The 18,000-nt window shown below is 38.4% G+C and overlaps 1 protein-coding gene across 3 annotated transcripts in view; it reads left to right on the top strand.

The window, feature by feature from the left end:
- Positions 1–1,762: 1,762 nt before the first annotated feature.
- The window catches only part of LOC104242840 (uncharacterized protein At4g10930), a 33,269-nt gene continuing 17,031 nt past the window's right edge, over positions 1,763–18,000 (top strand). For 2 of the 3 annotated variants that reach the window (XM_009797945.2, XM_009797946.2), the window contains exons 1-7: positions 1,763–1,968; positions 2,161–2,247; positions 2,459–2,544; positions 8,295–8,385; positions 8,647–8,696; positions 10,072–10,141; positions 10,701–10,810. In XM_009797945.2, coding sequence (XP_009796247.1) covers positions 2,179–2,247; positions 2,459–2,544; positions 8,295–8,385; positions 8,647–8,696; positions 10,072–10,141; positions 10,701–10,810 — 476 coding nt within the window. In that variant the 5' untranslated portion in view covers positions 1,763–1,968; positions 2,161–2,178. Of the gene's footprint in view, positions 1,969–2,160; positions 2,248–2,458; positions 2,545–8,294; positions 8,386–8,646; positions 8,697–10,071; positions 10,142–10,700; positions 10,811–18,000 lie in introns of those variants that run through there. The other variant, XM_009797947.2, reaches the window with a different exon arrangement.

Consider the following 18,000-nt stretch of genomic DNA (forward strand, 5'->3'; position numbering starts at 1 on the left):
AAAGGGAGATATGTGGTACTCTATTAAGTTAGGGAGAAAATATTGGCATGGTGCTTGTTCGGTTGCTATCAATTTTTTCCTACAGTACAATAGGCATAAAAAAAATTCCTATATTAATCACTAATTAGAATGGATGGCAATCAAGAGGTCATAATTATAACTGCAATGTGGAAGTTTGAATACCAGTGGCCATCAATGCTTCCAATTTGAGCCTTCCCTACTCCTTGTAATCTCTTAGCAGAAGTATATTTTTCTTCCTATATTAGTTTAAAATTTCCCTTTAGATGTTCAGCTCTCTAATCTCTATGATCAGGATTCAGAATCAAAGAATGTATGGTTTAACTGACTATTGATAAATTACTCTGCATACTATGGCATAATAGCATCACTCCATATTATGCTGGACATCAACCTACTACTATAATCCTTCTTCTTTTTCCATTATACAATTTATCTACAATTTTCATACATTATTTATATCAAGTTATATACAACTACAATGTCATACCACTTAAAAATAATTTTTATACAAATTTTATACAATGTATCTTTTGTATCCGATTATATATATATAGTAAAAATAAATTTCATACAACTAATTATATATTATACAACTTATCTACAACTTATCCACAACTTTCACACATTATTTTTACCCAGTTATATACAACTACAATATCATACAACCTAAATATAATTTTTATATAATATTGTTCAACTTTCATACAATGTATATATATATATATATATATATATATATATATAAACAGAATACAATTTTTCTATAATTTTACTACAACTTAACTACAATTTTTGCAGCATAATGTATGTCATGTCTTCTTCTTATTCTTCTTCTTCTTCGACGAGTTTTAATCTGAAATTCAGCCAAAATCAAGTCTAATTTTCACCAAAACACCCTCAAATTGAGATATAAACTTCAAACCATATTCCCAATTGTTTGCAACAATACTCAATCCAAACAAATAATGGTTTTTGAAAACCCAAATTCGAATTTAAAGTTTCAAAGCTTTTTAATGGTTGTCAATGATGTAATTGCTGCTCTCTTTTACTTTGCTTTACACTACTGAAATTAGGAATTGAGAGATAGAGAGACATAGAGAGAATTCCCAATTCTTTGCAACAACACCTAATTCAAATAAATAATATTTTGGAAAACCCAAATTCAAATTCAAAGCTTAAAAGCTTTTTATTGGCTATCAGTGATGGAATTGCTGCTCTATTGTGCAAGATACGTGGGGAGGGGGTGGGATGTGGAGAGAGAATGTTGGGGAGTGGAAGATACCTTAGAGTGATTTTGGGATACTAATTATTATCATTAATTTTCTTAAAATGTACATAAATAGTAATTGGGTATATAAAATATAATTACAGTAAAAGTTGAGCAGGAAGACTAATAGCATGTTTGGCCAAGCCTATTTTTGGCCAAAAGTATTTTTTTTTTGCTAAAAGCACTTTTGACCAAAAATTGAGGTATTTGGCCAAGCTTCTAAAAGGAAAAAAGTGCTTTTGAGGAGAAGCAGAAGCAGTTTTGGAGAAACAGAAAAAAATAGCTTCTCTCCAAAAATACTTTTTTGAGAAGCACTTTTGAGAAAAATATACCCAGAAGCAGTTTTTTAAGCTTGATCAAACACCAATTACTGCTCAGAAGTGCTTTTAAAACTAATTAGTCAGACACAAACTGGCTCTTATCAAAATACTTTTGATAAAAACAATTTTCAAAAAAAGCCTTACTTTTGCAGCTTGGCCAAACGGGAAGTCCGAACTCCGAACTCCATAGAACATACCATTTCCTCACATCGACATGATTCAAGCACATGCTTAACTACAGGTCCCTCAATCTACAATCTACAGAGGACCGAAATTCCTAACGAGAATCAGCGATTCACTTCTGCTAGTGTTCACAAACGCGGAACTATCAGTTTTTCCCCATTCAAGCTCCCGACATCGGTAATTAATCTTCAAAATTCAGCTTAGACTTGTTAAAATTTCAATGTTATGCACACTCATGTACAATTTACGGACAAAATCTCATTGTTTGAATGATCCAATTATGCAAAGTGAATGATAAACCCTAGCTACGTTACTCTTCAAAATTTTGATTTTTAACTTGTTTAAGTTTTTGCTTTTTTTATTTCCCAGGTTTATGTGGAGCTAGCTATGGAGATGGAATATTTCCCGGAGGCAATGCCGGAAGAAGAAAGCTGTTCTTTTGATGAAAATAATGACGTAAGTTTTGTCGTCACTGTCTGTTAATTGGTATTGCTATGTAGCCCGTGGGTTTAAATAGAAAAACTAAATAATGAATTGTAATGTGCCAAGTTATTTGATGTACATTTTTTCCTTTTGGGAAATGGACTGTGGTTCCAGACGCATTGTTTTCAGTTAATTTATTGAACTGAAGATCCTTATATTGAAGCATATATGGATTTCATTGCAGGATTATTCGAGTTTGGACGGTGAAAGATGTGGGATATGTATGGATGTTGTCATTGACAGAGGAGTTCTAGACTGCTGTCAACACTGGTATTTAACTGTAATTTATTTTGCCAACTTCATCACTCTACGTGATATTAGAATAGAGAAGGAAGCGACTATAGTTTGACATAAATGGAGTGTTCAGTGCATTTATATTTGAGATTCCATTGGATGCATTGTTCTCTTTCCTCTTTCCCTTAAGCGAAGTCAGTTGACTTACTCTTCTCTTCATGCAATCTATTTACGCAACCCTTTCCCTTCACGACAAGCCTAGGCTTACTATTTTTATGATCACATCTTTTCATATGTGCCTGTAATAGTATGTGGATTTCAGAAGTTTCAATGCCTGGCGGCATGCTTGAAAAAGTTTTTCTTGGGTGTTAGTTATGGTTTGTTCTCTTTAAGTAGATGTTTTCCAGAATAGTTCAGTTATGACGTTTCAATGTTTGTCTAAATTATTTATGACTTGTCAGCATATTTTCACTCTGGTAATCAGCTGTATTCTTGATCGGCCTTGTTGTTTCTGATACTTAGTTTTGTTGGTGATACCACATCACCCGAAATTATGCGAATTTCCAGTTCCATGACTCTTGTCTTCCTGTTCTGTTACTGTTTATGATGAGTTGTGTGATATTGTGAGACCAATTGCCGTACTGTGAGAATACGCGGGAGAAAATATGATTGATATTATTCACATATGTTAAACATGATACAATGAGTCCTATATATACATAACATATCCTACTCCTAATACATATGGTATTAGGGTTACATAACTATTCTAACACTCTCCCTCAAGGTGGTGCATATAAATCATATGTACCTAGCTTGTTACATATGTAGTTAATACGAGGATCACTGAGAGACTTGGTGAAAATATCTGCAAGCTGATCATTCGACTTCACAAACTTTGTAGCAATATCTCCCCGAGAGTATCTTTTCTTTGACAAAGTGACAATCAATCTCAATGTGTTTAGTTCTCTCATGGAACACTAGATTTGACGCAATATGAAGAGCAACTTGATTATCACACACAAGTCCCATCTGATTAATCTCACCAAATTTCAACTCCTTGAGCAACTGTTTGATCCAAATTAGCTCACATGTCGCCATAGCCATTGCTCGATATTCTGCTTCTGCACTAGACCGAGCAACCACATTTTGTTTCTTGCTCTTCCAAGATACCAAATTTCCTCCTACTAAGACACAATATCCAGAAGTAGAACGTCTATCAGAAGGTGATCCTGCCCAATCAGCATCTGAGTATCCAACGATTTGCTCATGGCCTCGATCCTCAAACAATAAACCTTTGCCTGGAGCTGAATTTATATACCGAAGAATGCGAACAACTGCATCCCAATGACTATCACACGGAGAATCCATAGACTGACTCACAACACTCACAGGAAAGGAAATGTCAGGTCTTGTCACTGTAAGGTAATTTAATTTACCAACCAACCGCCTATATCTTGCAGAATCGCTAAGAGGCTCCCCTGTCCTGGTAGAAGTTTAGAATTCGGATCCATCGGAGTGTCAACAGGTCTACAACCTGTCATTCCTGTCTCCTCAAGAATATCTAAGGCATACTTTCGTTGTGAGATCACAATACCTGAGCTAGATTGAGCGACCTCAATGAAAATACTTTAGTTTGCCCAGATCCTTAGTCTGAAAGTGTTGAAAGAGATGTTGCTTCAATTTAGTAATACCATCCTGGTCATTGCCGGTAATAACAATGTCGTCAACATAGACCACCAGATACTCGAAGCAGAATGCCGATAGAATACAGAGTGATCAACTTCACTCCGAATCATGCCAAATTCCTGGATAACTGTGCTGAACTTACCAAACCAGGCTTGAGGAGACTGCTTTAGACCATAAAGTGACCGGCGCAAGCGACATACAAGGCCGCGAGACTCTCCCTGAGTAACAAACCCAGGTGGTTGCTCCATATAAACTTCATCCTCAAGGTCACAGTGTAAAAAAACATTTTTAATGTCCAGCTGATAGAGGGGCCAATGGCGAACAACAGCCATGGATAAAAAAAGGCGGACTGATGCTATCTTAGCCACGGGAGAGAAGGTATCACTGTAATCGAGCCCAAATATCTGAGTGTATCCCTTGGCAACAAGACAAGCCTTAAGACGATCAACCTTACCATCCAGACCAACCTTGACTGCATACACCCAACGACAACCAACAGTAGATTTACCTGAAGGAAGAGGGACGAGCTCCCAAGTACCACTCGTATGTAAAGCAGACATCTCGTCAATCATAGCCTGTCGCCATCCTGGACGAGACAATGCTTCACCTGTAGACTTGGGATGGAAATAGAGGACAAAGAAGATAGAAAAGCATAATAGAGTGATGACAAACAATGATAACTTAAACCAACATAATGGGGATTAGGATTAAGGGTGGTCCGTATACCTTTCCGAAGTGCAATCGATTTACTAGGAAGAGACAAGTCCGCAGTAGGAGCAGGGTCAGGTGCAGGACGTGAATCAGCTGCGCCTGCTGGGTGCGGACGACGATGATATGTCAAGAGTGGTGTTCCTGTGGCAGAGAGTCTAGGAGGAGCCACGCTAGACTCTCCAACGGTAGGAATGGGTAAGACTTTTGTAGCGGAAGGTGAAGGAGAAACTATAGTAGACTCGGGTAAGACTTCTGTGGCGGAAGGTGAAGGAGGAGCTATAGTAGGCTCCTTAAAAGTCGGTATAGGTAAGACCTCAGATATATCAAGGTGGTCAGAATGGTCAGAAGAGGTAAAGAAAGGTTTAGACTCAAAAAATGTGACGTCAGAGGACATAAAGTACCTACGAAGATCAGGTGAGTAACAACGATATCCCTTCTGAACACGAGAATAACCAAGGAAGACACACTTGAGAGCACGAGGAGCTAACTTATCTTTCCCAGGGGCTAAGTTATGAATGAAACAAGTGCTCCCAAAAGCACGAGGGGGAACAGAGTATAAGGGTGATTGGGGAAACAATACTGTATACGGAATCTGATTCTGGATGGGAGATGAAGGCATCCGATTAACCAAATAACAAGCTGTGAGAACTGCATCGCCCCAAAAACGCAACGGAACATGAGATCCAATGAGAAGTGTGCGAGTAGTCTCAATGATGTGCCTATTCTTTCTCTTTGCAACCCCATTTTGCTGAGGGGTATAAGGACAAGAGGTCTGATGAATAATTCTTTGAGAAGTCATAAACTGCTGAAATTGAGAGGATAAATATTCTAAGGCATTATCACTACGAAAAGTGCGAATGGAAACACCAAATTGATTCTTAATTTCAGCACAAAAATTCTGGAATATAGAAAACAACTCCGAACGATCTTTCATTAAGAAAATCCAAGTACATCTTGAATGATCATCAATGAAACTAACAAAATAACGAAATCCCAAGGTTTAATTGACTCTACTAGGACCCCATATATCAGAATGAACTAAAGAAAAAACAGACTCTGCATGACTCTCAATACTATGAGGAAAGGAGGCTCGGGTATGTTTCTCGAGCTGACATGACTCATATTCTAATATAGATAAACTAGACAAACTAGGCACATCTTCTGAAGCTTGGATAAACTTAGATGTCCTAAACGGCTGTGAATTAGGTCCGGAGGATCTGTAACTAGACATGCTTTGGAGGAATTGAGTGAGTTAAGGTGGTAAATGCCTTCTGATTCAAGTCCTGTTCCAATCGTCTGTCCCGTACTGCGGTCCTGCATAATAAAAGAATCATCAATAAAATATATACCACAATGGAGGGCATGAGTCAAACGACTAACAGATGCAAGATTAAAAGGACAGCCAAGGACATAAAGACCGGAATCTAGAGTGACAGAGGGTAGGGGATTCGCTTGTCCAACACCTTTTGCTTTAGTTTGAGACCCATTGGCTAAAGTAACAGTGGGAAGAGACTGTGAATACACAATATTTGACAAAAAAATGATTTATTATCAGAGATATGATCAGAAGCGGCTGAGTCCACAACCCATTGTCCAAGAGTACTAGACTGAGAAACACAAGCAAAAGAATTACCAGCAACAGAAGTATTAGTCTGAGCAACAGAGGCTACTTGTGGAGATGTCTGCTTACTTGCTCGATATTGAAGGAACTCATTATACTCTCCTTCAGATAAAGAAAATCCCTGTTTACCTGTAGCTTCGGTCTGAGCAACATAAGCATTTTTGGGTGGGTAACCATGTAAAGAATAGCAAACGTCACGAGTGTGTCCAAGTTTATGACAATAATAGCACTTGGGTCTAGATCTTCCAAAACGACCTCCTCCTCGTCTATTCTCTATAGTTTGAGATGCCCAATTGTCCACTGACTAGGATACGAGGATAGATGAGTCAAGTGTCTGTGATGAGCTCACTGGGTAACTTGGTGCTGCAGCAAGGCGAAGTAATCGAGAGAATAATTCATCAACTGTGGGGACAGTCGGACTAGCCAAAATCTGGTCATGTACTGAATCAAGGTCATTAGGGGGTCCAGCGAGTGTAAGAACTAGAAACATCTTCTGTCGTTGCTCTTGTTGCTTTTCAATACTAGCAGAAACTGGCATCAACGTCTCAAATTCTTCCATTACTGCCTGTACTTGTCCCAAGTAAGTAGACATATCCAATTCCTGTTTCTTCAAGCTTGACATTCGCGATACTACATCATAGAAATGAGATATATCATTAGTGTATAAATTACGAGCCTTTTCCCAAACTAAATAACATGTCTGGAATGGACAGAACAAGGGCATCAATTTGGAATCAATAGATCGCCACAGGATACTACATAACTTAGCATCGACCTTCTCCCAAAGTGTTTTGGCCTTTTCATCACCTTCGCTAGTTTTGTTAAATGATCTTGAACTCCTTGACCTTTACACCACAACTCGACAGACGAAGCCCAAGCTAAGTAGTTTGAACCTCCCATTAAAGATTCTGAGGTAATCATAACACTGGAACTGCCAGAACCTGGATTTTTAAACGCGAAAGCATCGACTCCCAAAGACATGTCGGATTATCACCAAATAATAGAAAGAATTAACTGACAACTCGCTGAAACAGATGAAGGAAAAACTGTTTTTGCCGGAAAATTACTGTAGCTGCCGGAAAAAGCCAGTGTAGTCACCGAAAAACTCAAAGTGGTCGGAATCAAACGAAAAAGGTATGGATAGACTCGGAATTACTAGGCGATCCGACTGTCCAACTGGAAGATTTTCAAAAAATGGCCGGAACAGTGTTCACGCGCCGGCGCGTGGGGCGCGTATGTCGGATCTCGCCGGGAAGTTCTGGCGCGTGTAAGGGAGTTTTCCGGTGGGGTTTACTGGGGTTTGGTCGCCGGAGCCTGAGGAGTCTTGTGGTGGTGTTGGTTTTTTTTGCATGCACCAACAGAAATTGAGGTGATTACGGGCAGCCTTCTAAGTCGCCGGAAAATTGCACGGCGACGAGGTCTTTCTTCCCGGAAGTCGCTGGAATGATGCACAACGATAGGTTTCTCACTAAAGCTCTGATACCATGTGAGAATACACGGGAGAAAATATGATTGATATTATTCACATATGTTAAACATGATACAATGAGCCCTATATATACATAACATATCCTACTCCTAATACATATGGGATTAGGGTTACATAACTATTCTAACACGTACCATAGGAAGTAAGGTTTTAGTTAAACATTTGTGAATGTGGACATTACTCAGATTAACATGTCAAATGTTGACTTTTTTTATCCAACCTCTAACTGCTTGTACAAATACAAATTATGTCCTAAGCTCTTCATTTAAATTTCAGGTTTTGTTTTACATGCATTGACAATTGGGCTACCATCACAAACTTATGCCCACTTTGCCAGAGTGAATTTCAATTGATCACTTGTGTGCCTGTGAGTAACTGAAATTATTGTTGTTGCTTCACATTGTTTTTATCCTATTTTTCACTTCATTAATGAGTTCAACAGTGTCTTAGTTACATTTAATGAGTTCAACAGTGTCTTAGTTACATACTTATCATTTAATGGCTTGATCTTTGTTTGCCGATGGTTCTGAGGTTCTTTTTCCCATCTTAAGTCAGTTCTGAAAGCTTTCATGAATTATAGTATAAGATCATCGAGGAGCCCAATTAATGCTTACTAATTTTCATGAAGGTTTTTGATACCATCGGGGGCAGCCAGACTGATGAGGATTTATATACCAGGTATAGTTTTAGTTTTTGGTTCTCTTTCAAATTTATAACAATCCACAACAGCTTTTTCAGCGATGGTCGTTATGCATTGCTATAAAAGAAAGATTCAGTTAGATTCATTTTCTTGTTAATTTGATTAGAGGAGAGAAGAGAGGAACCTTATAATTGTCAAAAGCACTATCTGCAACTCTACACTTAATGTAAGAAGCAACATGCAATAGGGAGTTGATCGTGAATGTGTGGTCTTGAAATTGTTCGAGTTATAAGATTGAACAACATGTAATATGGATCTGCTAGCCAAAAATAAGGAATATGTGAAGAACTTAAATAAAGCCACAAAACGAGAGAACTTGAGAAAGCCTCAGTTTAGCTGGGTCAAAGAAAATCACTTGGCAATGACAAGTGAAAATCTATTTTTTTTTTTTTGCAAATCCTTAAAACCCCTACATATGTATTTCTCCACAAATGTGAGAACTCGAAAGTGTCAGTCGTGCTGGTTCAAAGGAAATCATTTGGCAGCCACCAGTGAAAATTTTGCATCTTTTTTCAAATCCTGAAGACCCCTACCTGTATATTTCTCCACGAATGCGAGAAAATGAGAAAGCCTCAGTCGTGCTGGTTCAAAGGAAAGCAGTTGGCATTCACAAGTGAAAATGTAATACCTTTTTGCAAATCCTCAAGACCTCTACCTATAGATTTCTACTCTACCTCAAGGGATTGTGAGATAAGATCTTCACAATTCCTTCTTCCTTCTCAAAATGGATGCTAAATATTTTCTACAATTTGTATTAGGAACTTTTCTTGTGCTTCATGATTCTACACGGCTGATCTAATGACTATCTGGAATACTCAAAGAGTTCTACTTATAGCTCTTTCTACGCCCGTGTTTGTTCATTGGTACAGGCATATGATGGTGTTTTCCAACCACTTCCATAAGTAGCTGCATAGTTGCAGCTCATAGGATGCTGCGAATGTGTACATTTAGATAACTCCTTCACTATTATCAGAAATCTCAACTTTCTTTTTGAAGCTGATGCTGGATTTTCTAGATTCACATACTTGCTATTTGAAGTGCTCTTGCAGCCTCTGTATCATTATTGCTCTTCTTTAGTTTGAAAACTTTGGACCTTGAGGTTTAAGGTTGTTGAGTATGGAAATGGTGAAAGCTTCTAGCCATAGTCGAGTTTTAAAACTTAACATCCTAAAATTTCTTCAGAGATACATTAACCAAAAAAAACATTTTCTTCTCAGGTACTCAAGTATAGATCTTCAATCTTATATCATGCATATCTCTCGAGAAGATTTAATTTAATAATGTTCATTCTCTAGCAGTGGCTTGATTAGTTGCAAGAATTTACTATCGAGTATAACTTTCTGATCTTTGCAGAGATGATGATTGGTCCATTGAGGGGAAGACTAATACTCTTTCATTCCCATCATACTATATCGACGAGAATGTGAGTTACCATGTTCAATTGACTATGAATAATTGTTGTCCACCCTTGCTACTAGCACTCAAATCTCTGTGGGAGCCATACCCATGGAAACCGATAGAGAATAAATACACTGTGAAATCTCATGACTTTCGTTTGATCAGCTTAGAGTTGTCGAGATGCCTCCTTGGTTCTGTTTTTTCTATCTCTTGGGGGCTGGTTTTATGCAAATCATGTAAAGCTTTGTTACTTTTTCACTTTTTTGAGATGCAACATAGTATGTGATCTCATTTCGTCTTTCCAAGTTCCAGTGCACCAAATTGAAATTCTTATTGGTGAATGTATGGTTTCATGCTTCGAAAAGCTGATATTGTATTTCTTGTGACCTTCACCGCCGTCATATCAGTAAGATACTCTTGTAGATTACTGAAGCAGAATTCTGCAAGAAGTGGTTGTCTCTTCTTGGAATCTTTGAAATCTTACGGATTTTTTTGGGGGTTTCCATGACTCTATTTTGTCATATTGTGTTATAATTTTGGAAGTCAATTTTTTATCTGTAATTACTATGCTTTGTCTTTTCTAGGCAGTTGTCTGCTTGGATGGAGATGGCTGCAAAGTTCGGGCCGGATCAGTTACAAATGAAGGAGATCTGAATCTTGATACGTCAATTGCTTGTGATTCATGTGATATCTGGTATGATAATATATCAATTTTCTTAATCTAATAGTATGTTTTGCTAAAATAATCACCAACTGCTAAGTTGAATAGTTCTATGTTCTGGATTATGTGAAGATGTCAAGATGAATACAGACCTATGTTATTTTGTCGTCCTTCCCTGTCTTGCTTATTGCCTGTTTAGAGCATGTTAAAATTTGTGTATACAAAGCACTGATGGAACAGAATATTGTGATTATTCAGAGGGTTTATATAAAATTGATAGCATTGTTCGTATGGAACTGAGATTCAGTAAGGAGAGTGATCTACGGATGGATGTTATAAGCTTTTGCAACTTGGAATTTGATGAGAGCTTGAGAAGCACTCCATGGGCCTCGTAGGGCACTCTTTATTGTGAACTTCTTGAAATATTTTACATATTCTACAAAAAGTTACTACGTCCATCTCAAAAATTGTCCTACTTTGACTTGTACAGAGATACCTAAACGGATATTCTTGTTGCCTATGTTAGACTAATCCATATTGATTGATGGAATGAACTGTTGTCTCCTCATATGATATTGAATGGGACAATGTTACCATTATAAAAAAAAATGATATTGAATTGGACAATCCTAATCTCTTGGCCTAGTTTTTGAAGCTGAGTTAAATCCAATATCCATTTCTGTTAGCATTGTATCAGAGATAGACCTATCTATATTCTTTGTTCACCCAAAGCGGACAATACCTTGAAGGTTGGGCCTTGGTTGTGACAGGTGGTATCGGAGCTAGTACCTCCCTAGTACGGTGGTGGGGTGAATCTCAGCGAGGATGCTGAGTCCCTAAGAGGGGTTAGTGCAACCACCTAGGGACCGCTGGCGGTTGAACTCGAAAGGGGGTACTTTATGTTGTGAAAATCGCACATTGGAATGAGTAGGGAAAATAAGGGGTCATGTAACCGCGAGTTTAGGATTCAATCGCTGAGACGTCTTTTTGATTAAACCCAAAGTGACAACTGTGGGCCCAAAAGCTTTTAGGTGGCCTAGAGGGGTCAGGGAAAAGCGGATATTACCTTGACAATTGGAGCTGGACCATGACACTCGCCTGCCCAACCAATTATTTCCTTTTCGTTTTTAATATGTTTGCTATCCTGTCTCTTTTGCTCGACCAATTCTGGAGGCACCACTCTCACCTCCACTGATAACGCGACATAATCGTCTCTTTTCTATGATCATTGTGTTAGCACTCTTTAGCTGATCGTTCTTGGAATGCTGCCTCCTCTGCCCAGTATTCTGGAAACTTTAACAAACAAAATGTTTTTTCAAGATTCTTTTCGTTTCTTTTTTCTTAATGGTATCGGAGTTGGGTATTTAGTCCCTCCTTTGAAGATTGGATTTGAGGTCATTATGAAAAATTCTTATTCTACTTTTGTTCTTTTTGGTATAAAATTTTTTGGTAGTCCACTGAATTTTCGGTCACTCTTCCAAAATAGTCTAGTTCTCATTTGTTTCTCTATGGTATCAAAGTTTGGGAATTAAGTCCCTTTGATCACTGTATTTCCGGTCACTGTTTTGATAAGTCGTGATCTCTTTCTCTCTATGATATTCGAGTTGTGTATTTAGTCCCTCCTCAGAATTGTGTATTTAGTCCCTTCTCTAATCATTGTGTATCCGTCATTGTTCGGAAAAAAGACTTCTTCGCTTCTCTTTCTTTATGGTCACAGTCACAGAGATATGGTACTAGTGCCTCCTTTGAACGTGGAATTTCCCGTCAATGTTTCAAAAAATGTCTCCTCCTCCTTATGGATTCGTGGTTGTGCCATTGCCTAGTTGTTTTTTCTCACAACAGTAATGATGAGATAAAAGCTGATCTGACATACTCAATTTGGCTTCCAGTTTTAATCTGCAAACCCAAGTTACTTCATTATTATTTTTTTGGTTTCCACTCTGTGTCCGGTACCCGCATTGGGGCCTCGATTAATCCAAATTCGCACATAAGGCCCATAAAGAGGAAGTGCTTCATAGATAAATATGGAGTGCAAAATAACTGGTGTACTAGACAAAGCAACTCACCCCATGGGACAGGGCCTTGGAAGCACATCTCAAAATTATGGGGGGAATTGGAGCTCAGTTCTAAATTCAAGCCGGGAAATGGAGCACAATTATTATTCTGGAAGGACAAGTGGTTGGGGCCTGTGGCTCTAAAGGATGAGTTTCCCAACCTATATAGAATAGCAAGCAATCAGGGATTCTATGTAGGTCAGAATTGGAATAACAACACTTGGGATCCTCTTTTCAGAAGAAACTTTCAAGACTTGGAACTGACTGAACTAATGGAGCTATATGCTAAATTAGCAGGGGTTACTGTCAATCCACATGTCAGGGATAGTCTTCAGATTCTGAAGAAGGAGCTTTTACAGCCAAGAAAGGGTATGCTCTCTTATGCTCCAACAAAGAACTGACTGATAATTGGCCATGGAAGCTAATCTGGAAGACCAAGTTACCTCCCAAAGTGATCTGCTTGTGCTGGCTAGCTTTGTATGAAGCTTGTCTTACTCAGGATAACCTGAGTAAGGGAAGCATTCTGACTGTAAATAGATGCTATATGTGCAGAATGAACTTCAAAAGTGTAAGGCATCTGTTTTTGGATTGTCCAGTAGCAGCAGATATTTGGAACATGTTCCTGTCTATTTTCGGGATAGCTTGGGTCATGCCTTGCTCCATCAAAGATGCATATGAAAGTTGGTGCTCTTGGAAAGTTGGAAAACCCATCAAAAAGACTTGGTTAATGGTGCCTGCCTCAATTTTTTGGTGTATTTGGAATGAACTAACCGTAGGTGTTTTGATGGGATCTCAACTTCAAATCATGCTCGTAAAGCTAAATGTTTAGTGGATTTATTTAGCTAGCTTAACCAAGCCCCTGGATCTAGCTGTGAACAACTTTTGGAAGGTGTCTGCTCCTTAGTTATAGATTAATCTTTGTATCTGAGCAGTCACCTTTTACCCTATTGTAATTTTGTTTGCATCTTCTTGATGCCTTTAATGAAAGTTCTATGACTTCATCAAAAAAAGAAGAGGAAGTACTCCCTACAAGATATTTTTTCATTCCCCAGTCCCGAAACCGATACTTCTAGTTAAGGGTGAAGAGATCCTATCCATCCCGCTATAAACCTTGGTGGTTTACTTCAATACATTGAATTTGAGGGAGCATTTTGAAAGTTCAGAGAAAGTTATGTATCTTTTTGGTTAACTTCTGCATATCTAGAATTATAGAATTCACGTAAGAGAATACTAAAGAATATTTACATTATAGAATATTTTGTATTCAGTGGTAGAATATTTACTTACCAAGTTAGAGTAGAGAATACCTATTTACCATCAATGTTGTGAAAGGCTCTCTTGAGGCGTGCTTAAACCGTGAAGCTCAGTGCGAAATAGGTTCATGCTTTGCCTTGCTTAATCAGTGCTTCAGTGCAGGCACAAAGGCACTAGGCTTACATATCATTGCTCACGTGTCTATCTTAAAGAGGACCATACTAAACAATAAACATTTTACCCAATTATAAAATTTTTATTATAAATTTGTTGTCTTTTGTTGTTTTTGGGTTTATAGTTATTATTTTGAACTACATATATATACACACACGCGCACACATACATATATAAAGCTCGTGCTTTATTTACATTTTGCGCTTAAAGCCCCAATTGACTTTATCGCTTTTTTTTCCCCGCGTTTAGTCTTTGATAACCCCACTTGTGGGATTATTCTAGGTTGTTGTTTTTGTTGCTGTTGTTGTTGTCGTTGTCGTCGTTGTCTTTGATAACAGCACTGTACCATATTGTAAGCAACCTAAGACTTCTATATAAGGAGTCGTTCTTTTTTTTTTTTGAAAAGGTAACATATTTATATATAAATAAAAGACTATACAAAAGCTATGAAGTCACCCATAATTACAAGGAGGCCTAATAAGAAAAGACACTCCTAATCCTTTGTCTTCTCATAATGATTCTAAAATATCAAAAATAGATTCATGATCTTCTAAATATTCTCCTTTACACCAAAAGTAAAAAAGAACTAAACATTTCATTTCATCTTTTGAATGTTACTGTATCTATCTTCAAAGCATCTTTAATTTCTTTCTTCCCAGTTTGTCCACCAGATGCAAGCTGGGACAATCTTCCATCTCTCTTTGTTACTGGATAGATTGCCTTCTCTATTCCAACATGTTAAAACTTCAGGTATTCTTCTTGGCATAACCCACAATATTCCCCTCAGATTGAGGAATATCCTCCATAATTGTAAAGTCACTCTACAATGCAAAAAGAGATGATTGATTGTCTCTTCCTCCCTCCACATAAGTAACATCTAGAACATAGCTGGAATCCTCTCTTGATTAAATTATCCTGAGTTAGTACTGCCTCCTTTGCCAACAACCATGTAAAACATGCTACTTTATAAGGAATTTTAGCCTTCCGAATCAATTTCCATGGCCAACAGCCAATCTGATTGTTTGAGATGTTGAACTCCTTATATGCTGCTTTAACTGAGAACTTCCCTTTGCTATTCCCTTGCCATGTGACACTGTCTTCTGCAGTATAGGTCCCTTTGAATTGTTCCAAATTCTTATAGAATTTTGCAAATCTATTAATCTCCTAATCATTTAATAGTCTTCTGAAGGTCAGAGTCCATCCTTGATTTGTCCAAACCTCTGCTACTGTTGCTTCCTGTTGTTGATTCAGTAAATAAATACCAGGAAAGAGCTGTTTTAGTGATCCCCTGAAAGATACCTTCAAAACCAATCAAGAAATCTTCTCTCTTTTCACATTAAAATGTGACGTCATGTGCATTTATATGATAGTCTAGACATATTTTAACATTCTCCAATCATTTTTATAAATATTAAAATAGTTGATGAAGGTGTTGGTTTATGTTTAGTCAACAATGACATGCCAATTGGAAGAGTTGGTGGAAAAAGTTGGTGTGGATGCTAGGAGGAAGCTTCCTCCTTTGATGTCACCCATGACATCAAGAGGAGGTAGTTTGATGTCACCAATGACATCAAGAGGAGGTCTTTACCTCTATAAATAGATGCACTCCTTCATTTGTAGAAACCATCCCAAAAATAATACAACACATTGTAGTGAGTAGAGAGTTAAGAGAGAAATTCTCTTAAGTGTAATTGGGAACTCTCCCCTTCCTTTGTTAATATTAAAAAGGCAACTGTTCTCTGGTGGACGTAGGATTATTTTGATCCGAACCACGTTAAATCTTGTGTTTTTTCTTTTACGTTTCCGCTAACAATTGGTATCAGAGCAACAAGATTCTTTAACGATCCAAGGAGGAAGAACAAGCAAAGATGAGTTCCATGAAGTTTGAAATTGATAGATTCAGTGGACGCAACAACTTCAATATCTGGAAGATCCAGATGATGGCGTTACTGCGGAGGGAAGGTTCAATCCATGCTATTGACGGAAAGTATCCTAAGGATATATCAGCTCCCGACAAGGAGAAGATTGAAGGGGATGCATTGAGTGCAATCCAACTATCCCTTGCACCTAACGTGCTTTGTGAAGTGAGTACGGGTACCGAAGAGACGGCCAAACAGTTATGGGAAAAGCTAGAAGGGCTATACCAAGACCGATCAGTGACAACAAGGATGTTGTTACAACGGCGTCTTCACACATTTAAGATGGGGTCAGGTACTTCGTTACAAGATCATTTAGATGCGTTCAATAAACTTGTCATGGACTTACAGATTGCAGGAATTAAAAAGGGAGGAGGAGACGCTTGCATGTGCTTTGCTATTTTCATTGACTTCAGGATATCGTGATATTGAGAATTCAATGATGTATAGCAAGGAGCCTATCAAGCTTGAGCAAGTGCGGCAGGCACTTAACTCTAGTGATGTGCGGAGGCACATTGAAGGAGATAGAGATGACCAGGCAAGTGGGCTCTTTGTGAGAGGCCGGACTAGCCAACAGGGAAAGAGCAAATCAAAGCACAGATCAAAGTCTCGTGTGAACAAGAAGAATACAGAGTGTTGGGGTTGTGGCAAGAAGGGGCACTTTGAACGAGACTGCCCAATGTCAAAGTCCAAGGAAAAGGCGAGTGCATCCACAGTTGAACAGGTACATGATTTTGATAATGATTATGTACTAACAACATCGTGTAATAATAATAGTAGTTATGGAAACAAATGGGTGTTAGACTCTGCTTGCACTCTGCATATGACGTTCCGAAAAGACTGGTTTAGCAGCTATGAGAAAAGTGGAGGAACCGTAGTAATGGGCAATAATGCAACTTGTGCAATAGTTGGCATTGGCTCAGTTCGGGTTCGCTGCCATGATGGAGTCGTGAGGACTATTACACAAGTCCGTCATGTTCCTGATCTGAAGAAGAATTTGATCTCCCTGAGTACTCTGGATGAACAAGGCTACAGGTACATGAGCGAAGCAGGAACTATAAAGGTGACTAAAGGTTCTTTAGTCATGCTGAAAGGCAAGCTGGAGAACGGCCTTTACACATTGGCCGGAAGCACCATTGTTGGCTCTGCAAATGCATCTACAGTGCAGTTATCTAATGATGACAAGGCAAGACTATGGCACATGAGACTGGGTCATATGAGCGCACGTGGACTGGAGATGTTGAGCAATCGTAACCTTTTGGAAGGTGAGAAGATCAGCACACTTGACTTCTGTGAGCACTGCGTTCTAGGGAAGCAAAAGAAGGTGAGCTTCAGCACTGACAAACACAAGACAAGAGGAGTGCTAGACTACATCTATTCAGATCTATAGGGTCCCTCTAAACTTCTATCGAAGGGCAAAAAGAGGTATCTTCTCACTTTTATTGATGATTTCTCACGAAAGGTTTGGGTGCATTTTTTGAAGGCAAAAAGTGATGCTTTTGAAGCATTTAAAGAGTGGAAGATTTTGGTTGAAAATCAAATGGAGCGGAAAATCAAGTATCTTCGCACAGACAATGGCTTGGAGTTTTGCAATGAAGAGTTTAATGAATTCTGCAAGGTTCATGGGATCTCAAGACATAGGACTGTCAGGCATACCCCACAGCAGAATGGAGTTGCCGAGAGAATGAACAGAACTCTTCTTGAAAAGGCTCGTTGTATGCTCCTACAAGCCAAAATGTCCAAAGTATTTTGGGCTGAAGCAGTTCACACTGCTGCTCATATTGTCAATCGATCTCCAGCATCGGCAATTGACTTTAAGACTCCG

This window comes from Nicotiana sylvestris, chromosome 10 (genome assembly GCF_000393655.2).
Source record: "Nicotiana sylvestris chromosome 10, ASM39365v2, whole genome shotgun sequence".
NCBI classification, from domain to species: Eukaryota; Viridiplantae; Streptophyta; class Magnoliopsida; order Solanales; family Solanaceae; genus Nicotiana; species Nicotiana sylvestris.